At 56.2% G+C, this 25,370-nt stretch overlaps 1 protein-coding gene across 2 annotated transcripts in view; it reads right to left on the bottom strand.

Moving 5' to 3' along the window:
• Window positions 1-23,917, bottom strand: part of LOC116954077 (uncharacterized) — a 30,292-nt gene extending 6,375 nt beyond the window's left edge. For both annotated transcript variants that reach the window (XR_012929613.1, XM_032974496.2), the window contains exons 1-10: window positions 23,079-23,917; window positions 17,256-17,355; window positions 14,811-14,881; window positions 12,418-12,488; window positions 8,945-9,263; window positions 6,886-6,908; window positions 5,788-5,890; window positions 4,078-4,158; window positions 1,809-1,886; window positions 332-426 (exon numbers count right to left, since the gene is read on the bottom strand). Coding sequence is in view for 1 of the 2 variants with exons in the window: in XM_032974496.2 (XP_032830387.2) it covers window positions 332-426; window positions 1,809-1,886; window positions 4,078-4,158; window positions 5,788-5,890; window positions 6,886-6,908; window positions 8,945-9,263; window positions 12,418-12,488; window positions 14,811-14,881; window positions 17,256-17,355; window positions 23,079-23,866 (1,729 nt within the window). In the remaining variant the exon portion in view is untranslated. The remainder of the gene's footprint in view (window positions 1-331; window positions 427-1,808; window positions 1,887-4,077; window positions 4,159-5,787; window positions 5,891-6,885; window positions 6,909-8,944; window positions 9,264-12,417; window positions 12,489-14,810; window positions 14,882-17,255; window positions 17,356-23,078) is intronic.
• Window positions 23,918-25,370: the final 1,453 nt, after the last annotated feature.

Below are 25,370 nucleotides of genomic sequence, written 5' to 3'. Positions count from 1 at the left end.
CCCCCCCCCCCCAACATTGCGGGATCCCTCTCGCGTCGTCCACTGTGACGCCAAACGGCGCACACTCCAACTATAGCGCGCTTGCCTACGTACGGTGCGGAAGAACGCACACACACACACACACGCACACACACGCACACACACGCACCCGCGCGTACGTATGGCATTAACCATGGCGGCCTGCGGGATTCGGTCAACGGACCACGCACTCGACCTCTGACCCCCTGCATCCTTGACCGCAGAGCCCTTACCATCCTGGACGCGACACTCCCTCCAGCCCCCCACTGACCCCCCCCCCTCCCCTCCCCCGCTCTATGACCACCCCCCTCACCTTCGGCGAGCCCCCCCGTGTCGCACTGCCTCCTCAGGAACTCGGCGCAGGCCCGGCGACTGAGACCCAGGGACAGCATCCGCCCCGACAGGCAGCTGCGGCACACGGCACGCCGCATATGGCACGGTCACCGATCGTAGAAGTTTTAAAAGACGCTGCGCATTTAAATTGAGTTGGATGTGACCCAGATGGCACTCGCCAGAGGCAAAGTTGTTCACCTGGGTCTCGATGGGGCAATCTCATATCCTGGTTAAATAAAGGGGGACTCACCTGACTGACTCACTTGCGGAGATCACACCTGGTGGAGGTGTGTGTGTGTGTGTGTGGATATGTGCAGGTGTTTATAGGTGTGTGTGTGCATAGATTGTGTAGGTGTCGTGGTGTATAGATTGTGTGTGTATAGATGTATAGATGTGTGTGTATAGATGTGTGTAGGTGTCGTGGTGTATAGATTGTGTATAGATGTATAGATGTGTGTGTATAGATGTGTGTGGCTGGGTCATGTAGCCCCCATGCCCAGCCACCGCATGCCGAAACAGCTTTTGTTTGGCCGGATCGAGGGGGCTAAACTGGCATGGCACGGGCTAGAGAAGAGATGGAGTGATGTGGTACAGGAGGACGTGGAGCTGAGTGGACTTGCCGATGACTGGCACCAGCGGTGTCAAGATCGGCCTCTGTGGAGGAGGCTCGTGAAGGACGCTACTGGGCAGTTGGAGGCAGTCGCCCTCCAACAACAACGGAGGGCGGAAGAGCGACGCTCACAACAACGAGCGGAGCACCGGGGGGCTAAAGCACAGCAGATTGGCACAGTAGGGGGCACAAGTGGTGCATCAGCCAGTCATCTCAGTCAGTCGACCCGTGGCACCTGGGTCTGCCTCGTGACCTCCTGCCAGCGGGCGTTCGACACTTCACGTGGCCTCAAGGTGCACATGTCCTGGCACAAGCGTCATGGTGACGTCACCGCCACTTAGTGGCGAATGGCGGTTGTTGTTGTGTATAGATTGTGTGTGTATAAATGTGTGTATAGATGTGTGTGTGTGTAGATGTGTGTAGGGGTAAAGGCGGTCGGGCGTGGTGTTGGCCACCCACCCCCTCGTCTGCCGTGCTGGCCTTCATAGGTGCTCGCTAACAGCACTTGCCCCTGCAGCCTGTTAAGGCTATACGGGGGATCTTTGTCTTTGAATAAATGTCTTGTGTCTAGAGATGTGTGTATAGATGTGTGTATTAGAGATGTTATAAAGGCGTGTGTACAGAGACGTGCGTACAGAGACGTGTGTACAGAGGCGCGCGTAAAGAGACGTGTGTACAGAGACGTGTGTACAGAGACGCGCGTACAGAGGCGTGTGTATAGAGACGTGTGTACAGAGACGTGTGTACAGAGACGTGTGTATAGAGGCGTGTGTACAGAGGCGTGTGTACAGAGACGTGTGTACAGAGACGTGTGTATAGAGGCGTGTGTATAACCAAGGAGTAGTACCCCAGGAGGTTGAATGTGATGCTCTCCGTCACCTCCCTACTGCTGTCCACTGCTGTGCACAGCTCCTTGCGTTGAGACCTGCAAAGACAAAGATCACCCCTATAGCCTGGACAGACTCTTGGGACAAGTGAATCGATTGGCGGTGACCCGGGTCACCATCGTGACCTGGGGGTGCCAAAACCTCCGTAACTCCGAAACCAGAAGGCCTATGAAGAGGGGAGATGTCACTGAACCCGATACGCACGCCAAATATGGAAATAAAAAACACGCAAAACACCCATTAAAAAGGGGGGCTGCTGGGGATTTGTGCGTGGCAACGGCTGTTAATCGCTTGTTGTGAAAGTACATCGGGATGCTGGTCTGGTCATTCCGCAGCAAGTTCTGCTTCTTACGGGGGCGGCAACACCCTCCTTGTCTTTGTGAGCGAGACCACTCGGAGGCAATGGCGCACCAGGCGCTCTCTTGGTACGGCCGGCGGTCACGGTCGTGTCGGCGGGATCGACATCGTCGTCGTCATCGCTCCCAGCGTCGCCCTCCGGCAGGACAGGGTGGTGGTACCAGCGATGCTCCCAGAAAAAAAAAAAACCTTAAACTCTGCCCGGCCTACCAATATTTTGCGGTGACCCAGGCCCACCGCCAATCGATTCAAGTGCTGTTAGCGAGTACCTTCAAAGGCCGGCACGGCACACCAGGCGGTGGATGGCCAACACCACACTCGGCCGCCTTGTTCTCCCCAGTGGCGATGTTTGCACACCGCACCAGGTACTCATTTCAGTCTGAGTCAATCTAGGGGAGGCGCAGGTTCAGGTTCAATGAATCGTCACTGATGTTGGCTGTGAGCGGGAATCGAACTCGGATCGCTGGGTTTGTAACGTAGTGTGCTAACCACTGCAATACCGCTCACCACACAAACACACATACGTATCTATATACAAAGATAAAGATCCCCCGTATAGCCTGTAACAGACTGTAGGAGCAAGTGCTGTTAGCGAGCACCTATAAAGGCCGGAACGGCACACCAGGCGGTGGGTGGCCAGCACCACGCCCGACCGCCTTTGTCTCCCCAGTGACGATGTTTACACACCGCACCAGGTACTCATTTGAGGCTGAATCGACTGAGGGGAGACCCAGGATCGGTTCAGATAATCGTCACCGGTGTTGTTGGCCGTGAGCGGGAATCGAACCTGAGTGGCCAGGTTCGTGGTGCAGCGTAGCGCTAACCGCTACACTGTGTGTATCTATATACTATCTATATACACAGACAAACACACACAATTACCCCTCCCCAGTCATCTCGAATGCTGAGGTGTGCATGTGTGTGAGGAGGCATTCAGGTGTGTAAACGTGTACTTACGTGTGCTCAGGTGTTTCCCAGGTGTGGAGGAGTGCCCAGGTGTGGAGGAGTGCCCAGGTGTGGAGGAGTGCCCAGGTGTGGAGTGCCCGGATGTTCCCCAAGTGTGGAGTGTCAAGGTGTGGAGCCCCCAGGTGTTGATGAGCCCCCAGGTGTGGATGAGCCCCCAGGTGTTGATTAGTGCCCAGGTGTTGATGAGCCCCCAGGTGTGGATGAGCCCCCAGGTGTTGATTAGTGCCCAGGTGTTGATGAGCCCCCAGGTGTGGATGAGCCCCCAGGTGTGGATGAGCCCCCAGGTGTTGATGAGTGCCCAGGTGTTGATGAGCCCCCAGGTGTGGATGAGCCCCCAGGTGTTGATGAGTGCCCAGGTGTGGATGAGTGCCCAGGTGTTGACGAGCCCCCAGGTGTTGATGAGCCCCCAGGTGTGGATGAGCCCCCAGGTGTGGATGAGCCCCCAGGTGTTGATGAGTGCCCAGGTGTTGATGAGCCCCCAGGTGTGGATGAGCCCCCAGGTGTTGATGAGTGCCCAGGTGTGGATGAGTGCCCAGGTGTTGACGAGCCCCCAGGTGTTGATGAGCCCCCAGGTGTGGATGAGCCCCCAGGTGTGGATGAGCCCCCAGGTGTTGATGAGTGCCCAGGTGTTGATGAGCCCCCAGGTGTGGATGAGCCCCCAGGTGTGGATGAGCCCCCAGGTGTGGATGAGCCCCCAGGTGTGGATGAGCCCCCAGGTGTTGATGAGCCCCTAGGTGTTGATGAGCCCCCAGGTGTTGACGAGCCCCCAGGTGTTGACGAGCCCCCAGGTGTGGATGAGCCCCCAGGTGTTGATGAGCCCCCAGGTGTTGACGAGCCCCCAGGTGTTGACGAGCCCCCAGGTGTGGATGAGCCCCCAGGTGTTGAGGAGCCCCCAGGTGTGCCCACCCGCTGTGGGGGAGCTCGTGTTTCTGCCGCTCGACGTGCAGCGCCTGGAAGAGCGCCGCGTTCCAGAAGCGTAGAGTCTGCCTGGGCCGGGGAAGGGGGCCGGAGTCGCAGCCGTGGGGTCAATTCCCAAACAGCCTCATCCTCGTCATCCTCGTCATCGTCATCATCGCTACATCGTTATCATCATCGTTACGACTCATTTCATTATCATCCTCTTCTTTGTCACTTTATTCATGATCGTCGTCATCGCCAATGATGGTGACGATCATCATTGTGAGTCTATCGTCAGTCATTACGGCTCATCACCACCACCACCACCACCGCAGCCATCATCGTCACAACGTGTCATCATCACCACCACAGCCATCATCGTCACAACGTGTCATCATCATCACCACCACCACCACAGCCATCATCGTCACAACGTGTCATCATCATCACTCACCACCACCACAGCCATCATCGTCACAACGTGTCATCATCATCATCACTCACCACCACCACCACAGCCATCATCGTCACAACGTGTCATCATCATCACCACCACCATCACCACAGCCATCATTGTCACAACGTGTCATCATCACTCACCACCACCACCACAGCCATCATCGTCACAACGTGTCATCATCACCACCACAGCCATCATCGTCACAACGTGTCATCATCACTCACCACTACGGAAAAACCCCTCCTCTTCATAATCATCTTATCATGAATCATTATGTTGCATCATCATCAACATGATGAGGTGTGTGGGGTGAGGTGTGTGGGGTGTGTGGGGTGAGGTGTGCGGGGTGAGGTGTGTGGGGTGAGGTGTGCGGGGTGAGGTGTGTGGGGTGAGGTGTGTGGGGTGAGGTGTGTGGGTTGAGGTGTGTGGGGTGAGGTGTGCGGGGTGAGGTGTGTGGGGTGAGGTGTGTGGGGTGAGGTGTGTGGGGTGAGGTGTGTGGAGTGAGGTGTGTATGGTGAGGTGTGCGGGGTGAGATGTGTGGGGTGTGTGGGGTGTGTGGGGTGAGGTGTGTGGGGTGAGGTGTGTGGGGTGAGGTGTGTGGGGTGAGGTGTGCGGGGTGAGATGTGTGGGGTGTGTGGGGTGTGTGGGGTGAGCTGTGTGGGGTGAGGTGTGTTGGGTGTGTGGGGTGAGGTGTGTGGGGTGAGGTGTGTGGGGTGAGGTGTGTGGGGTGAGGTGTGTGGGGTGAGGTGTGTGGGGTGTGTGGGGTGTGCGGGGTGAGGTGTGCGGGGTGAGGTGTGTGGGTTGAGGTGTGTGGGGTGAGGTGTGTGAGGTGTGTGGGGTGAGGTGTGTGGGTTGAGGTGTGTGGGTTGAGGTGTGTGGGGTGTGTGGGGTGAGGTGTGTGGGGTGAGGTGTGCGGGGTGAGGTGTGTGGGGTGAGGTGTGTGGGGTGTGTGGGGTGAGGTGTGTGGGGTGTGTGGGGTGTGTGGGGTGTGCGGGGTGAGGTGTGTGGGGTGAGGTGTGTGGGGTGAGGAGTGTGGGTTGAGGTGTGTGGGTTGAGGTGTGTGGGGTGAGGTGTGTGGGGTGAGGTGTGTGGGGTGAGGTGTGTGGGGTGAGGTGTGTGGGGTGAGGTGTGTGGGTTGAGGTGTGTGGAGTGAGGTGTGTGGGGTGAGGTGTGTGAGGTGTGTGGGGTGAGGTGTGTGGGGTGAGGTGTGTGGGTTGAGGTGTGTGGGGTGAGGTGTGTGGGGTGAGGTGTACACTCACCAGATGGGTTGATCTTTAAGGTGAGTGTACAGGAACGTGCGTGGGGTCACCGCCTCCCCCTCCTCCCCCGCCACCCCTCCCCCCTCGGCGGATCCTCGCACTTCTGTAGTCGCACAAAGACAAAGATCCCCCATATAGCCTCGACAGACTGTTGGAGCAAGTGCTGTTAGTGAGTAGCACCTACACAGGCCGTCACGGCACACGAGGGGGTGGGTGACCAGCACCACACCCGACCGCCTTTGTCTCCCCAGTGTTGATGTTTGCACATCGTACCAGGTTTGAGGCTGAGTCGACCTAGGAGATGCCCAGATGACCTGACCCAATTACACCTGACCAAAGTAGACTTGATCAAACTATACAAGATCCGACTCAATTAGACTTGACCTGACTTGATCCAATTAGACTTGACCTGACCCCATTAGACTTGACCTGACCCAATTAGACTTGACCTGACTTGACCCAATGAGACTTGACCTGACTTGACCCAATGAGACTTGACCTGACTTGACCCAATTAGACTTGACCTGACCCAATTAGATTTGACCTGACCCGACCCAATTAGATTTTACCTGATCCTGACCCAATTAGACTTGACCTGACCTGACCCAATTAGACTTAATCTGACTTGACCCAATTAGACGACCTGACTTGACCCAATTACACTTGACCTGACCCAATTAGACTTGACCTGACCCAATTAGATTTGACCTGACCTAACCCAATTACACTTGACCTGACCTGACCCAATTAGACTTGACCTGACCCAATTAGACTTGACCTGACCCAATTAGACTTGACCTGACCCAATTAGACTTGACCTGGCCCAATTAGACTTGACCCGACCTGACCCAATTAGACTTGACCTGACCCAATTAGACTTGACCTGATCCAATTACACTTGACCTGGCCCGACCAAATTACACTTGACCTGACCCAATTAGACTGGACCTGACCCAATTAGATTTGACCTGACCTGACCCAATTACACTTGACCTGACCTGACCCAATTAGACTTGACCTGACTTGACCCAATTATATGTGCCCTGCCCCTGATTTGACCCAATTAGACTTGACCCGATCCCGACCCATGCCCCGTACCGGAGTCTGTCGCTTGCTCCTCGCTGCTCCGGGCGGCGGCAGCGTGCACACAAAGAGCAAGGGCGGATAAACTCAGAACGCGATAGCGGGCGACCATGGTGATGATGGTGATGATGGTGGTGGTGATGATGATGGTGATCATGATGGTGATGATGGTGATGATAGTCGTGGCGTTGCTGGTGATTATGGTGGTGATAGTGGTGATGGTGGTGGTGATGGTGATATTGGTGATGGTGGTGGTGATGATGATAGTGATGTTGGTGAGGATGATGATGATGATGATGGTGCTGATGGCGGTCAGTGATGATACCGGTGGTGATGAGGATGACAACGGTGATGGTGATGGCGGTAACGATCATTCCAGCGACTGCAAAGGTGGTGAGATCAAAGTTGGTGGGAATCTCACGGCCAAGGTCCGGGCAAAACAGAGTCGGTACTTCCCCGGAGAGGTCACGGAGTCAGATGCGGCGATGCCACCACCACCACCACCACCGCCCCCCCCCACCCCCCTTTATCATTTCGCGAGGAAACAAAAGGAATCTTCCAAGATCCCGTGTTTGCCTGTCGCGATCCGCGCCCCAGACACCCACCGGAGAGTTTATTTGGAAATCACGATCCACCGCCACCCTCCGTGGACTTTCCGTGACCAAATCGCAGCCTTACGATTGGACAGCTCCGACGGATCTCCCCCCACAGAGACAAAGATCCCGCACGGGCTGTTGGGGCAAGTGCCGGTCGCGAGCACATACTCGTATTTGAGCCCGGCACGGCACACGAAGAGGGTGGGTGGCCAGCGCCGACACACATGTCCGCCATCGTCGTCGTCGTCCCCAGCACTGATGTGCACACGCCGCACAAGGCACCGATTTAAGGCCCCGTTGACCTAGGCAAGGCCCCGGACCAGTTCGGATAATTGTCACCGAGGTTTGGCCGCGAGCGGCGATCGAACTCGGGTCGCGGGGGGGGGTTCGTAGCGCAGTGCGCTAACCGCTGCGCCGCCGCTCCCCACGCACGGCCCACAGCCACGGGCCCCCTTTCCGCCGCCACCTCATCCGATCATTAGAGTTAATTGCTGGCTGCGTTGCCATGGCAACAAAGTGGTGTTGTGGGGGGGGGGGCAGGGAGGGAGGGGCGGATGGTGAGGAGTCTGATGAGCTCTCGAGCAGCACACGTGACACAATCCCACACACGATACACCTGGCACATGCCTAACACACGTGACGCACCCAACACCGCCCCCCACCCCTTGTGTAGTGGACCCCAAAACGCAATTCAGGTCCCATTTTCAGGGGTCTCCCCGAAGCCTCCGACAAACCCCCGACTCATTAACACCCTGTAAGGCGTGACCCCACCCGGCACTCACCCCTCGCCCCCACCCCCCCCACCACCCCCCCCCCCCCATGAATTCTTACGCCCAACAAAAGGGGATAGATACCCTGACAACCCTCGGCCGACAAAAGTTCCCCCGATGATCCAGACCCTGTGCTCGTGAACAACGACCCCGAGGACGGCACTGCTGGCTGACAACAGCCGCTGAGGCTGCAAGCGAGCACCACCACCACCTCCCCATTGGGATTTACCCCCCCCCCCCCACCAATGTCTACCCCAACCCCCCCCCTCCCGCTCACCTCTGCCCCCCATTGTGAAACAACTGAAAGTGATCACTCGGCAGTGGTGCTCATCTCCTGTTCACTTACGGCCCTGCCACAGAGCCTAGGGGCGATGGAAATTCCACATTCCCACGACGGGGGGCGGCGAGTCTGTCCGCAGGACCACCGCGCGCCGTTGGCTGCCCCCCCCCCCCACCACGTCCAGTCTACCTCTCGCTCAGTCACGTGTCAGTCACGTGTCACCCACTCCAATCGGCGGACTGGGTCGACCCCGCCTTTGCCTCCCAGTGTGGCGGTGTTCACTACGCACAGCGCCACGTTTCACACGTAGGATTAACCGTCGCCTGTTGCGTCGTGAGCGGGGATTCGAACTCGGGTCGGCGGGTTCGTAGCGGCGGCGTGCTAACCGCTGCGCCGCCGCTCCCTCCCCCCCCACCCCCGACACTCACGTGGCCCCCGCTGCCTCCGCTGACACCCCCCCCTCTTCCTCGGCGTCTCCGCCGGGAGCTCCCTCGGGGTTCTCCTCGGTGCCCTCGTCGGGGGGACTGCTGGGCACGGGGGTCTCCGCGCGGCGGCCGAAGGGGGTCCGGAACCCCCCGAGGAGGCCGCGGATGTTGGGGGGCGCGAGGGGGGCGGCCCGGAGCAGCCGGCCGGCTTTGCCCTTCTTGTCGGCCAGCCACGAGTTGGCCGAGCGGAAGTACGAGTCCAGGGACCCCTCGCCGGGGTCCCGGCGCTCACCCGAGGGCCCCCTGCCGAGAGTCACGTCCCCTGTGAGGGGTCAGGGTGAGAGCGTGGGATGGGGGGGGGGGGTGGGCGGAGAGGGATGAGGTGAGGGGGGGTGGTGAGGCAAGGCAGGTTGGTGGAGGGGTTGCACGCACGAACCGTGAGAGGGTGTTGGGGAACGCACGTGTGTGTACGTGTGTGTACGTGTGTGTGTACGTGTGTGTACGTGTGTGTACGTGTGTGTGTGTACGTGTGTGTACGTGTGTGTGTGTACGTGTGTGTACGTGTGTGTGTACGTGTGTGTACGTGTGTGTGTGTACATGTGTGTGTGTACGTGTGTGTACGTGTGTGTGTGCGCGTGTGTGTGTGTACGTGTGTGTACGTGTGTGTACGGGTGTGTGCGTGTGTGTGCGCGTGTGTGTGTGTACGTGTGTGTACGTGTGTGTGTGTACGTGTGTGTACGTGTGTGTGTATACGTGTGTGTGTGTACGTGTGTGTGTGTACATGTGTGTGTGTACGTGTGTGTACGTGTGTGTGTGCGCGTGTGTGTGTGTACGTGTGTGTACGTGTGTGTACGGGTGTGTGCGTGTGTGTGCGCGTGTGTGTGTGTACGTGTGTGTACGTGTGTGTGTGTACGTGTGTGTACGTGTGTGCACGTGTGTGTGTGTGTACGTGTGTGTGTGTACATGTGTGTGTGTACGTGTGTGTACGTGTGTGTGTACGGGTGTGTGCGTGTGTGTGTGTGCACGTGTGTGTGTGCACGTGTGTGTACGTGTGTGTGTGTGCGTGTGTATACGGGTGTGTGCGTGTGTGTATGTCTGAGTGTGGGGAGTGGTAGTGTCGTGGCGGTTAGCGCTACGCTGCGCTACGAACCCGGCGACCCGGGTTCAATTCCCGTTCACGGCCAACACCGGTGATGATTACCTGAACCGGTACTGGGCCTCCCCTAGGTCGACTCAGCCTCAAATGAGTACCTGGTGCGGTGTGTAAAACATCGCCACGGGGGGAGACAAAGGCGGCCGGGCGTGGTTGCTGGCCACCCACCCCCTCGTGCGGCGTTCCGGCCTTCACAGGTGCTCGCTAACGGCACTTGCCCCAACGGTCTGTGTGGGCTACACGGGGGGTCTTTGTCTTTGTGTTTTCTCGTAATCCAATCCCCCCTTGCCCCGCTTTCCGCCCCCCACCCCGCACACATGGATGGGAGTGAGGGGCGTGAGCAAGGTGATGATGAGGGTTAATTAGGAGGTTAATTAGGGGGTGAGGTAATTAGGGGGGATAGCGATGGGGTCGCCAGCCCCCCGCATTTAGCTGTTCCGGCCATTATGGACCCTGGTGAGAGGCTGACGACCTCACGGGGGGAGGAGGCAGCACGCAAGGGGGGTGATTGTGGGGGTGTGGGGGTGAGGGGGCGAGAGTGTGAGGGGGTGAGTGAGAATGTGAGTGTGTGAGGTGGTGAGTGAGTGTGTAAGGTGGTGAGTGTGTGAGGATGTGAGTGTGTGAGTGTGTAAGGTGGAGAGTGTGTGAGGGGCTGAGTGCGTTAGGGGGTGAGTGTGTGAGTGTGTGAGGTGGTGAGTGAGTGAGTGTGTAAGGTGGTGAGTGTGTGAGGATGTGAGTGTGTGAGTGTGTAAGGTGGCAAGTGTGTGAGGGGCTGAGTGCGTTAGGGGGTGAGTGTGTGAGTGTGTGAGGGGGTGAGTGTGTGAGGGGGTGAGAGGGGGTGAGTGGGTGAGGTGGTGAGTGTGTGAGGGGGTGAGTGTGTGAGGGGGTGAGTGAGAATGTGAGTGTGTGAGTGTGTAAGGTGGTGAGTGTGTGAGGGGGTGAGTGTGTGAGGGGGTGAGTGTGTGAGGGGGTTAGTGAGAATGTGAGTGTGTGAGTGTGTAAGGTGGTGAGTGAGAATGTGAGGGACTGAGTGTGAGAGGGGATGAGTGTGTGCGCGAGTGTGTGTGAGAGTGGCACAGAGTGAGTGAGTACGTGCGGCAGTGGGAGCGTGTGGGTGCGAGTGTGTGAGAGAGTGAGAGTTTCCTCCCTTCACATCGTAAATCTTGCTTCAGAAAATATCCTGGGGCAGAAAATTAGCGCTGGATACAGCAGCCACATAAAAAAAAACATGTGGTTTTGTAGCTTTGATCCTTACCCCGTGTGTCGATAGTTCACATTTATTGACGGACTGTGCGTTGTCTTGGTGTGGTCTGGGACTTTTTTGCTGTTGTTTTGCTGCCTTGCCTAAGCTTGGGAATTAATATACTTTATTTGAACTTATGTACTATATATTTATTTACTTTCAGAACTTTGCTTATCTTTCGTACACTTTGCACTCCTATCGTTTTTGTTGTATTGATTGTTTCTTGTAACTTGTTGACACGCCCCGACTGGACATTCGTGCAAAAACAGACCTTAACGGCTCATCGCATTTCCCCCCCCCCGCCCCCCCCCCGGTAAATAAATATTCTGATTCTGTGTGCGTAAATGGTGGCAGCGTCCACGATTGGCGTGCCGTTACGGTCACAATCAGGGTCAGGGCTTTGGTTAGAGACAAGGTTCAGTCTTTCGCGTCAGGGTCAGGGCTAAGGTTAGAGACAAGGTTCAGTCTTTCGCGTCAGGGTCAGCGTAAGGGTCAGGCGTTCGCGATGTCCGTGGGTCAGTCACGTGGCCCGGGGGTAGCGCGTTTGCCGCAGGGGTTTGCGGTTAGAATCTGGCTGACCGCCCTGGTTAATCCTGCGGTATCAACTTCAGTAATAATCATTGTAATAATGATACCATGCGTCCGTCTGCTTCACAACGGACGTTAAAGATCCCGTGACATCGTGTGAAAAGGAGCGGGCCATCATGTTATAAGCCTCAAAGGTCCAAAATTTGGCGAATTAAAAACAAATATAATAATTCAATTACTCGCAAACTACTTGATTGGAAAACACAGTGGCAATCCTCCATCCACCCTCGACTGTGAACACTTGGCCGGACCCTCCTGAAAAAGAGGCTTGAGACTCAGCGATGAGTTGCTGGGTAAACGGAGTGTCATAGAGATAAATAAATAATTACACAGCTTAGGAGTCAAGGGTTATTGTGAGGGTCAGTCAGGTGTCTGGGTCAGCGTAAAAAGGTTAATGAGGTTTATGGATTAGTTTGAAGGTCAGGGTCACATGGGCAGAGTAAAGGTCAAGGTTCACTGTGAAGGTCACCATCACAGGGTCAGTGACCTCACCGAGGCAGTGGAACTCGAAGCACAGAGGGAGAATCCGAGCGGCCGGGAGGAAATCATCGTGACGGTGACACCTGAGGACACGGAGACACGGGGACACAGAGACACGGGGACACGGAGACAAGGAGACACAAGAGACACGGGGACACAAGAGACACGGAGACATGGGGACATGGGGACACAAGAGACACGGGGACACAAGAGACACGGAGACACGGCGACACGGAGACACAAGACACACACAAGAGACACGGAGACATGGGGACATGAGGACACAAGAGACACAGAGACACAAGGACACGGAGACACGGAGACACGGGGACACAGAGACACAAGAGACACGGGGACACAAGAGACATGGGGACACAAGAGACACGGGGACACGGAGACACGGGGACACGGAGACACGGGGACACGGAGACACGGGGACACAGTGACACGGGGACACAAGAGACACGGGGACACGGAGACACGGGGACACGGAGACACGGAGACACGGGGACACAGAGACACGGGGACACAAGAGACATGTGGACATGGAGACACGGGGACACAAGAGACATGGGGACACAAGAGACATGGGGACATGGGGACACGGAGACACGGGGACACGAAGACACGAGGACACGGGGACACGGAGACACAAGAGACACGGGGGCACGGGGACACGGAGACACGGGGACACGGGGGCACGGGGACACGGAGACACGGGGACACGGGGGCACGGGGACACGGAGACACGGGGACACAGAGACACGGGGACACAGAGACACGGGGACACAAGAGACACGGGGACACGGGGACACGGAGACACGGGGACACAAGAGACACGGGGACACGGAGACACGGAGACACGGAGACACGGGGACACGGAGACACGGGGACACGGAGACACGGGGACATGGGGACACGGAGACACGGGGACACGGAGACACGGGGACATGGGGACACGGAGACACGGGGACATGGGGACACGGGGACATGGGGACACGGGGACACGGAGACACGGGGACATGGGGACACGGAGACACGGGGACACGGAGACACGGGGACACGGAGACACGGGGACATGGGGACACAAGAGACACGGGGACACAAGAGACAAGGGGACACGGGGACACGGGGACACGGAGACACAAGAGACACGGGGACATGGGGACACGGAGACAAGGAGACACAAGAAACAGAGACACGGGGACATGGGGACAGGAATACAGCGACACGGAGGCGGGGAGAGAGGCAGACACAGAGACACGAAGACAAGGTAGAAAAGAGCATTAATTCGGTCCTGCTGTTAGATCATAGTGGCTCTGTGAACACCAGCCCCGGGGGGGGGGGGGGGGCGGGAGAGTGGGGGGGGGGGTGCCGTGGAGAGGGACAGGGCACGGTGAGCGTGATCACGTGACCACACAGCTCGGGTCATGGTCAGGGTGCAGGGTAGAAAGGAACCCTCCCTCCCTCCTCCCTCCCTCCTCCCTCCCTCCTCCCTCCCTCATCCCCACCACCTCCCCCTCTCTCGCCCTCCCGCTTCACCTCTCCCCCCACCACCTTCTCTACCTCTCCCCCCTCTCTACCTTCCCCCCACCAATTGTACAACCTCCCACCTCTCCCTCCTCATCTTCATTCAGTTTCTCACCCCCAGTTCAACCTCCCTTCTCATCGCCATCTCTCCCACCACCTCTCTACTCTGCTCCCCTCCTCCCTCCTCCCTCCCCACGTCCATCTCCTCCAACCCTCCTTTCTCTGCTCCACCTCCTCATGCTTTGTCTGCATCCTCAGCCTCATCTTCGTTAATTCACTCACTCCCTCTCCCATCTCACGTCCCATCCCTCTCCTCCTCCCTCTCCTCCCCGCTAACCCCCCCTCCCCCCCCTCTCTCCCCCCCCCTCTCTCTCCCCCCCCCCTCTCTCTCTCCCCCCTCTCGCTACCTCTACCCCCCACTATCTCCCCACTCCTCCCACCAATGGCCGTCAGAGCCGAGCACTGCACCGTGACATCTGCCATTTTGTGAAGGTCACGGGACTAGGATTACCCTGGGTTAAACAGAGGGGGGAGGGAGAGGAGGAGGGGAGGGGTTCAACAGAGGGGGGAGGGAGAGGAGGAGGGGAGGGAGGGGGGGGGAGACGGAATTTTCGCCAAATCTGGATCTGCGGTTTCGAATCTACAGTGAATCTGAAGTATGTCATCGTCATCATCATTATCGTCACCACCACGATCAGCGTCATCACCATTACCATCTTCATCACCATCGTCATCATCTTCATTGTCACCACCACAATCATCGTCACCACCACCACCACCACGATCATCACCATCACCATCTTCATCAACATCGTCATCATCTACATCACAATCGTCGTCATCGCCACGACATTTTTCCGGGCGACTGGACTCACTCGGTGAGAAGCGCTGAGAATGCCTCTGTCAGCTTGGAGAAGACGAGGGCCGATACACAGCGGGGGCCTCCCTGTGGGGGGGGGAGGGGTAGGGGGCGGGATGGTGGGGGGAGGGGGGAGGTGGGGGGGTGGTGGGTACACGGGGGGATAGAGGGACAACAGTGAGATGTGGATAGGAAACGGGGAACACCGGGGGACATGGGGACAAACAGGGAGACACAGGGACACCGGGGGGTGCCAGGGAGACATGGGGGGGGGGGGACGGGACACGGTGAGGACAACAGGGAACACGGACAACAGGGAAATACGGCGACACCGGGGGATGCCGTGGAGACGAAAGGCAACATGAGGAGACATGGGGAGACACAGGGGATGACGTGGAGGGGGCACCAGGGGACATGGGGACACCAGGGGGACATGTGGAGACACGGGGACATGGACACACACACGCAGGTTAGAACACACAGGGAAACCTAAGCTCTGGCTAACAGTGGGGGCTACATAAGAAACCTGCCCCCGTCGCTTGAACTGCGGCGCCGGCGGATGGAATCGAACCCCCGGTGACCCCTGTGGACTGCGAGTCCAGTCACGCGCTGCTGGCCACCGTGGCGGCTGCCTGCGTGTTGAACCGGTTGTAATCGCTTAGTTTCATTCGGTTACCGGTTATGCAATAAAAACGACGTGAACAATGGAAATGTGCTTCGCGGATCTGACTGCCAAGTGGTGTTTTGCTACTGCTGCTGCTGCTGCTGTTGGGAATCTAAAAATATAAATAAATGGACGTCTGCGAACATCTGTGGGAAAAAAAAAAACCTAGCTTCATAGCCCACCGGATTCCTCCAGTGTAAATAAAGAATCCGATTCCGAAATAAATAACATTTTACATACCGCATTGTAAACATAAAGTATCCCCTTTTTCCGCTTGAAAGGAATTAACAGAAAAATCGACTTTAATCGCCCCCAGACGCTCTGTTCTGGCTGCGCCCTTACTTGCGTCTCTCGTCCACTCCACCGCCGCAACGCGGAGCAGCAGAATTCATCGGACAGCTCCACGGTGGGAGCTCCCAACGGCGTTTGCAATGGTTAGCGGTGCACTCACCAAAGCCTCCCTTTTTCTGCGTATTATTTGACCAGGTTAGGCCCCTCGGAGCTACGCAGCTCTTTAGTTTGTCAGAAGCGACCTGGCACATCGCAAATGACAGCTCGACCAAGCGGCTCATCGGCGCCTTCAGCGTCGTCGAGTGGAAATGTACGGCGGCCAAAAAACGACTCCGAACGCGTGGCTCCGGTTCTAAACGCGACGGGGCGGACGGGGAAACCGGAGGGGCCGGAGATAAACGCACGCGACCCCTGTGGGGGGGGGGTAGTGGGGGGCGGGAACACGCAAACTCTCGCATACACACAGGCATCGTCAGGGTCGAACCCACGACCTCCTCCATACGAGGCAAAGACGGTAACATCTCGCCACCACGATACGGACGGTGCTGATTCGACGACGATCTCAGGGTGCGGCGGTTGAAATTGGGGGGGGGAGGTCAAGTTTAACGATGAATTAGGAGCTCGTGAAGGCCTTGAATGATCGTGACACACACGCTTTTATGCATGCACGCACGCACGCACGTACGCTCAGACACGCACGCTCACACACACACAAATGCACGCTCACACACGTGCTCTCGCATACGTACACAAAGACAAAGATCCCCCCCGATAACCTGAACAAACTGTTGGGGCAAGTGCTGTTAGCGAGCACCTATGAAGGCTGAAACAGTACACGAGGGGGTGGGTGGCCAGCACCACGCCCGACCGCCTTTGTCTCCCCAGTGACGATGTTTTTACACTCTGCGCCAGGTACCTAGGGGAGGCCCAGTACCGGTTCAAGTAATCGCCACCGGTGTTGGCCGTGAGTGGGAATCGAACCCGGATAGCCGGGTTCGTAGCGCTGCGTAGCGCTAACCGCTACACCCCCGCTAACCACACACGTGGACTCACATGCACATTGACTCACACTCGCTCACACACACACACAAGCACGCACTGACTCACACCGACTCACACGCGAGTTGACACTGATCAGGGATGATGCTTTGCCGTGGGCAATAGACGGGAGCAGAGCAACAACGGCCTCCCTCTCCCTCCCTCCTGCTCCCCCCCCCTCTCCTTTATCATCCCCCTCTCCCTCCCCTGTCTATCGCCCTCTCCACGTTGTCATCTTTCCTCCACCGCTCTCCCACCATTGCTCCCTCTGTCTCTCTGTGATTGGAATGAATGGAGCTGTGATCACGATGGCGGCGGTGGTGGTGGTGGTGTTGGCGATCGTCCTGTGTGGATGTCGCCGTGATGGTGTTGATGTTCCTGTGGTGGCGTCGATGGTGCTGTGATGGTCTTGATGTTTGCGTAATGAATGACGGTGTGTGATGGCGCTGTGATGGGAGGATGTCTCACCTGCGCCACGATGTAGCGGGCGAACCAATCGCGTCCCTTGCCTCCCTCCCCCGACAAGGCCTCGGCAAATGCAGCTCGCTCCTCCTCGCTCACCTCCTCTCTGCGACACATCATCACCAACATCATCATCACTGTCACTACCGTCAACATCCTCATAGCTATCGCTGCCATCACCACCACCATCATCGTCGTCAGCAATATCATTATTATCATCATTATCAACACCACGAAGACAAGGATCCACTGTATAGCCTTAACAGACTGTTGGGGTAAGTGCTGTTAGTGAGCACCTATGAAGGCCGGCACAGCACACAAAGGGGTGGGTGGCCAGCTACACGCCCGACCGCCTTTGTCTCCCTGACGGCGATATTTACATCACCACCATCATCACCATCACTACCATCATCATCATAATTACCACCACCACCATCATTCAACATCGGATCACAGGGTCGTTATATCACGAGGACATAGGTGGATGTCCCCCCCCCACGTCCCGAGGCCCCCAATCTCATCCTCTGAACCCCGCCCCCCACCCCTTCCCCCCCCACCACCCCCACCCCTTCCCCCACCACCCCTCCCCCAATCTCCCTCTCCTCCCGCGTGCGCTCCTTTTACGCCACTCAATAAATCCGTCTCTGCTCCAGTGGGCAAACAGAAATCTGCGGAAGCAGAGGAGGCGGTCGGGTGGCTGAGCAGACGCTGAACCGGCAACGCTGGGATCTCGAATTGCAATCCCCAGGTGTTGGCCGCATGGATGTGATTAAGCTGGGGTTCTCTAAGTGTGGTGAGTTGATGGACTCGGCCTGGTCACCATCAACTGCCATCGAGAAGACACCCTCTTGAGTTGCATCGAGACCCACAAACTCACACAGACGCAATCGTGATTAAACCAGGTTCTCGGGTGTAGCGAGTTGGAGGATTTAACGACACATTTATATTTAGGCGATCTAACCAAAAAGAAACCTATATTATGGTCGCGAAAGCCTACGTGTTAAATAATGAATTTAGCCATTCATTAATTTGGCCAAATTCAAGGTTTTGAGAATATATATTTGTTTTTAATATATCGGTGTGATTGCCACTGAAGAACACAAAACGCATGCCTCATGTGTGGATAAGAGGCAGAAGCAGTGTTTCTGATGGCACTCTTTTCTTACCAGGTAAAGCCCACTGAGCTATGGACACTATTTCAGAGGCGACCTGGCCACACGCGATGATAGCTCATCATGGATGTAGTCATCATCATCATCACATGTGCGTCGCAGAGAGGAGGTGAGCGATTGGTTCGCTCGCGACATCGTGGCGCAGGTGAGACATCCTCCCATCACCGCGCCATCACACACCATCAAGGGTCCATCGACACAAGACCACCATCACAGCACCATCACCACCATCACGCAAGCATCAAGACCATCACAAATTAATCTAAAGCAGCGTTGTTTTCTCAACGTGGATGGAGTCGGGCAAAAATCGGAAGAACGCGGAGAAAAATCCACGAGACCACCACACGTCCACAGGGAGAACCTGGAAACTCCAAATATACCAGAGGCATCGCCAGCGTCCGGCATCGAACCCACGGATATCTTGCGTGCCACCAAGACGAGACAATAATAATAATTGGGGGGGGGGGGTGCAAATTGTCTGCAACCCGTGCCACCAAGATTCGGCAATAATAATAATTGGGGGATGCAAATCGTCTCCAACCCGTGCTACCAAGATGCGGCAATAATAATTGGGGGTTGAAAATTGTCTCCAACCCATGCCATCAAGATGCGGCAATAATAATTGGGGGTTGAAAATTGTCTCCAACCCGTGCCACCAAGATGTGGCAATAATAATAATTGGGGGATGCAAATTGTCTCCAACCCGTGCCACCAAGACGAGACAATAATAATTGGGGGTTGAAAATTGTCTCCAACCCGTGCCACCAAGATGCGGCAATAATAATAATTGGGGGATGCAAATTGTCTCCAACCCGTGCCACCAAGACGAGACAATAATAATTTGGGGTTGAAAATTGTCTCCAACCCGTGCCACCAAGATGCGGCAATAATAATAATTGGGGGTTGAAAATTGTCTCCAACCTGTGCCACCAAGACGCGGATGGCCGACAGCCGCGCAGCTGGAATCAAATTTGTCGCTTTATGTTCTAAGCAAATAAATCCGCGGAAGTGCCCCCCCCCCCTCTCTCTCATCCGCTACCACCGGGACGAGCTGCCGCGCTGTCAGTCCCAAAGGAGATCGGTGAAAACAACAACAAACGTCACGTGTGCAAGCTGCAGTGCGGGCGGGCGGGCGGGGGGGGCTGCCGCGGATTTCTAATTCCCGCCCCCCATCTACCGAGAATAATCTCTTCCCCACCACCACCACCACCCTCCATCCAACCACGGCACTGACTCAGCGGGAATTAGAGGGCAAGGGGATACACGTGCCCCTCCCCACAAGCCTGCGCCCATCCCATCGGCACCGCGTATCCCCCTCTCCCCAGGGGGGCTCTCTCCCTATCTGTTTACCAGCCTAATAGGATCCCCCTCGCCGCCGCTTTATAACGGAGTGGGAACTTGCTCACCCCCCCCCCATTCCCTTACCCTAACCGTGGTTTATGGCGGAGCCGCGCTCCTTAAAGTTAACCCTAAACCTCGACCCCCATTAACCTTAGCCGCTCGCCCCTAACATAAATCATCATCGTCGAGGTCGATCCGCTGCTGGATGGATGAAGGCATCCTACAAGCTCCCGCTGCCATCGGGTACATCGACCCAAGGCTTAGCGATGTGACAAATCATTGCGCTGGGCACCTACAACCCGAGCTGAACCAAACTATTTTAAACTAAACAACGTTTTTAAAAAAAATAATCATTATTGGACCAGGTAAAAATCCGGCTGAGCTATGAGCTTCTTTTTCAGAAGCGACCTGGCCATCACGAATGAAGGTGCAACGAAGTCGCTTACCCATCGCGTGGACATTTATAGCAGCCGAATGCTCTCTCTTCTCTCTCTCGACACGAAGGCGCGTTTGGTTATTCATCGTCGCTCCATCTCCACGGGTTCGGCGTAACCCTTTTCGTTCCACTCCGTCACTACTCTCTTGACCCTCAGCTCCCCACGAAGCCGCGTGTCCTGTCCCCAAGACCCCCACCGCCCCCCCACGTTGTTTGAACTGCGTCTTCACGAGACCCCCCACCCCACCGTGTGTCCTCTAATCCGCATGCCTTCTCGGTCCATCGCTAACACCGGCCGCCTTAATCTTAGCCCAGACCGAATTACTACCCCCCAACTGAGACCGACATCGACATAACGATCCTTGTAACGTAACAGTTCACACACAGACGCGTGTGTATATATCTATCGACACCCCGTGTCTCGCCTTTAACGGGCTCCTGAGGCCAGAGGCGTCCCTAGGGTACGGCGATTCGGGGCGACCGCTCTGGGCCCCGCGCGGTGGGGGGGGTGCAGGGAGGTGGGGGGTACCCGCGCTTCGACGTCACGGTGTCAGATCTAATACTTCTCGTTTAGTTCGAATGCGTCGGGGCGATGGTGGGGGGGGGCACTCAATGGGGATTGCCCCGGGTCCCACAGCCCCCCCCCCACCTCCCGCCAGGGACGGCCCTTCTTAGGGCAAATGAACCTTATGGCGGTACCCTGGGTGACCATAGTACTATGGTACCACGGGGACCACGGGGTACCTTAGTAGCCCGGCTCTCGCACAATGTCCGTGATGCAGTCATTTTTAGTCTGTCGATGGTCGGCGATTCGGCAATCGACTCATCTCGACGAGCTGTAGTACACGATGCAACCATTCAAAGTAGAATTCTTTCGATAACGGATTTTGTTATGCTGATGTTCGGCGTTTCGACATCGCGGAGTGTGGCACTGACTTCGGATTGATTGCTAACCCAGTCGCGGAGTTAAGTTCACCCCTGTAAAAAAAAGTGTCCCAGAAATAAAACATTGAATTGCCTCGGCCCATTTTGTATTATTTGGTACCCTGGGGTACTGCCACCAGGATTAAATTATGTTAGCGAACACGGCACACGGAAACAGTGGTGTGGCCAACGCTACGCCAAGGCCGCCTTTGTCTCCCCAGCGCTAATGTTGCTTACACACCGCACCAGGTACTCATTTGAGGCTGAGTCGACGAAGGGAGGGGAGGCCCAGGACTGGTTGAATTATCCGCCACTGTTATTGGTCGTGAGCGGGATTCTAACTCAGGTCTCCGTGGTTTGTGGCTAAGCATTGCGACACCACGCCCCACAAATATACCTCCGATGAGCACGGTTGACTACGTACGGTGCGAAAGAAGTTCAACATATAGCAACATACACAGATACGTACACACGCACACAGATACTGCACACACGCATACACAGTGGAGGTCACTGAAGGTCATCTGGCATCACGGGAGTAATGAATAAAGTCGCCTCTTGCGACCGCCTCGTGCACACATCATCAGCCCCAACACATCACAATAATCAACAATAATTAACGTGATCACCACCATATATGCCATCACCACCAACACCATAATTGCCATCACCAAAACCATCAAATTACTTTCGTGATAAATTATTAACATCAGAACCGCAATCATCATCAGCACCGACACATCACAAAAATCACAAGTAACAATCACCACCATAATAACCATCACTAAAACCGTCACAATTATTGGCACAAATGAAAACTACAACACAACCACCAACATCATCATCGCTTCCAGTATCAATCATTCCAATCGTCACCACCACCATCTCCACCATCGCGGAGGTTTGCAATTCGTATCCAGCGGCCGCCCTGGTTAATACTGCGAATGAATTAACCACGACAAATACTACTAATAATAATTTACATTTATAAAACGCCCTTAAACAATCGTTCTCAGGGCGCAATGGAAAAGCGGGAAATAGTTTAAACATCAACCAAGGAAAGAAGACGTTTGAAAGTTACCAAACAGAAAAAAAATACATTTTAAACAGATGACATTTTGAGTGGAGATTGGAAGATGTGTAATTGTCTCGGAAGTCCCCCTGACCTCGAAGGGGCAAGGAATTCCAGAGTTTAGGTGGCATGCAATTAGCAAAGTCACCACCGTGTACCACCTTCATGAGCACCCCCGAGTGTGACGCTTCGTGACCGTGGCGGCAGTGAGCAATGCTCCATCTGAGGATCTTCATGATCTTTGGTGGAATAAACGTGGCTGAAGGAGGTCGTGAATGCAGGGAGGAGCGATTCCATATTTCCAGCTTGACAGGCGATGTTACGGATGCCGTGGCATCATTCGCAAGAGTAAAGGCCATCATTGCGTGCCAGCGTCGCAATACACATTTGCCTAAATAATCTTTTTTTTTAAATACACCGCAAATGTAATAAATTGTGATCACAAACACACCACACACATTGCAAACAGAGGCTTCTACGGCAAAAAGCTTGGCATGACACCTCCTGAAAAAAAAAGAGTTATTAGACCCAGTTGAGGCTTTCATGTTTAAACAAGCGTGGTGGTGGTGGTGTTGGTGATGATGATAATGATTAATGACGATGGTTGTATTGATGGCGATGATGGTTGTGTTTGATGATTGTACAATACAGTATAAAATCTGTAGATGATGATGATGGTGGTGTTAATGATAACGACTGTTGATAATGCTTGTACTGATGATGCTCGTGTAGATGGTGATTAAAGATGATCGTGAATGAAAAGTTACGATTGGTGATGATGCATTGTGTAACTCGTGATCTTGGTGATGTTGACTGTGGTGATGACGTTGTTGTTGTTGACTGCGATAATGGTAACGGTGATGACGATGATCAAGGCTCCTCACGTTTGGTCGACAATCTTCGCTGCCAAGTTCCTCACGAACGTCCTGCCCCCGGTTGGGGTCCCCTCATCCCCTCCTTCGGGGGCCCCGAGGGACCCCGCGGACCCCGAGCCGACCAGGGGTCTCTCCTCCTCGGGGCCATCCCCGGCATCCTCCCCGTCCCCTCGCTGCTGCTGCTGCTGCTCCTCGTCTCTGGGGCCCAGGCCAGGCCCCGCGCCCTCCTCATCCCCCTCCGCCTCGGACGAATCCGCCGACTCCGTCGCTTCGCTCGCCGTGGGAGACTCCTCGCCGGCGCCGCGCTTCTGGTGCCCGCCGACACCCTCGGAGACCCCCTCGGGGACCCCCTTGGAGGGGGTCTCCGACAGGACCCACGCGTCCCCTCCCTCCTGAGGCCCGAACCCCTCGACGGTGGAGGCCTCGGCCTGGTCGCCCCAGGGGCCTTTCGCGGGCCCCCAGGGATCTGCGACGGTGGTCCCCTCGGCGCTGGAACCCCACGCGTCACCCGCGGGACCCCACGGGTCCCCGCCCGAGGGGATGGGTCCCCCTGGGTCCCGGGGGCTGCCCGAGAGGAGGTCGAGGCTCGGGGGGAGAGGCTCGCCCCCTGGCAGAGCGAGGCTCTCCACGCGGGGGCTGCCGCACAGGAGGTCGATCGCGGGGCCCCCCGCGGTGGGGAGCGACAGGAGGTCCCCCGAGGAGACCCCCGTGACCTCGGAGACCCCGGGGACCCCCGAATCGACGGGGTCAAGGTCGATGAGGGTCCCGACTAGGAGTGACCCGGGCTCCGCTTCCATGGTGACCGATGGAGGCCCCTCTCGTGGTCCTCACCGCCCCCTTTGCTCTGTCACCCCCCCCCCCCTCTCTCCTCTCACTCTCCCCCACAATTAATGTACCCAGTTGCGTCTGTGTGTGTCTGTGTGTGTCTGCCTGTGTGTCTGCGTGTGTGTCTGTGTGTCTTAACAGGCGCTACTCGCCAACAGCACTTGCCCCGAAATTCTGTTCAGGCTTTCCGGGGGATCTTTGGCTTTGTATCTGTGGGTATCTGTGTCTGTCTGTACCTCTGTATATCTGTGTGTATCTCTGTGTGTGTCCGAGTGTATGTGTCTGTGTGTGTGTATGTGTGGGTAGCAGTGCAGGGTCCCGGAGTTCACGTGCACCTGCCGGGGTGACACCACACACGCCACGGTCACCACAACATGCACTCACCCCACACACACACACACCACACACACCACACACATACCACACACACACCACACCCCACACACACACACCACACACACCACACATACACCACACACACACACCCCACAGACACACCCCACACACACACCACATACACACACCCCACACACACCCCACACACACCACACACACACACCACACACACACACCCCACACACACACCACACACACCCCACACACACACCACACACACACACCCCACACACACCACACACACCCCACACACCCCACACACACACCACACACACACACCCCACACACCCCACACACCCCACACACACCACACACACACCCCACACACACCCCACAGACACACACCACACACACCACACACACCCCACACACACACCACACACACACACCACACACACACACACCACACACACCACACACACCCCACACACACACCACACACACACACCACACACACACACACCACACACACACACCACACACACACCACCCCTCACCCCCCTTGTTCGCGTCACGTGCCCAGGGGTTTGGCCGCCAATTTCTTCCCGCGCCAACCCCATCTCGGGGAGTGACTCCATCAGCAGATTACTGCGCAAAACACATCCCCCCCCCACATAGCCCCCCCCCCCCCCACATAGCCCCCCCCCCCACATAGCCCCCCCCCCCCCACATACCCCCCTAATCCGCACATACCCCCACACATACTCCCACACACCAAGGGGCCGTCCATAAATGACGTCACGCGATTTTTGACCCCCTCCATCGTCACACGACGTCACAAAGTCAGACCCCCCCTCAAATATGACGTCACAAAGCTCTGCCCCCCCACCCCAAAACAATATAAAACATGCTTTAAACTATTGTCATTGTAGTGCGTATTTAATGTGGCGCTGCACTCTGATGTTGTAGGAGAAGACATTTATTAAAAAGTCTATTTTATTAAGTTAGAACGTGTTGTCTATATTTATTTAAAGTTGCGCATTTTGATGTGACGTCACATTTCTCAAACCCCCCCCCCCCCCACCCCTCGTCACACATCGTCACAAATGTCTGACCCCCCCCCCCAGGTACGTGACGTCA

The sequence above is a fragment of the Petromyzon marinus genome, chromosome 54 (genome assembly GCF_048934315.1).
Source record: "Petromyzon marinus isolate PM22_M1 ecotype Great Lakes invasive population chromosome 54, UKy_Petmar_22M1.pri1.0, whole genome shotgun sequence".
Lineage (NCBI taxonomy): Eukaryota > Metazoa > Chordata > Hyperoartia > Petromyzontiformes > Petromyzontidae > Petromyzon > Petromyzon marinus.
Note: the sequence above shows the minus strand (reverse complement) of the source record. Positions and strands in the feature narration are given on the sequence as shown.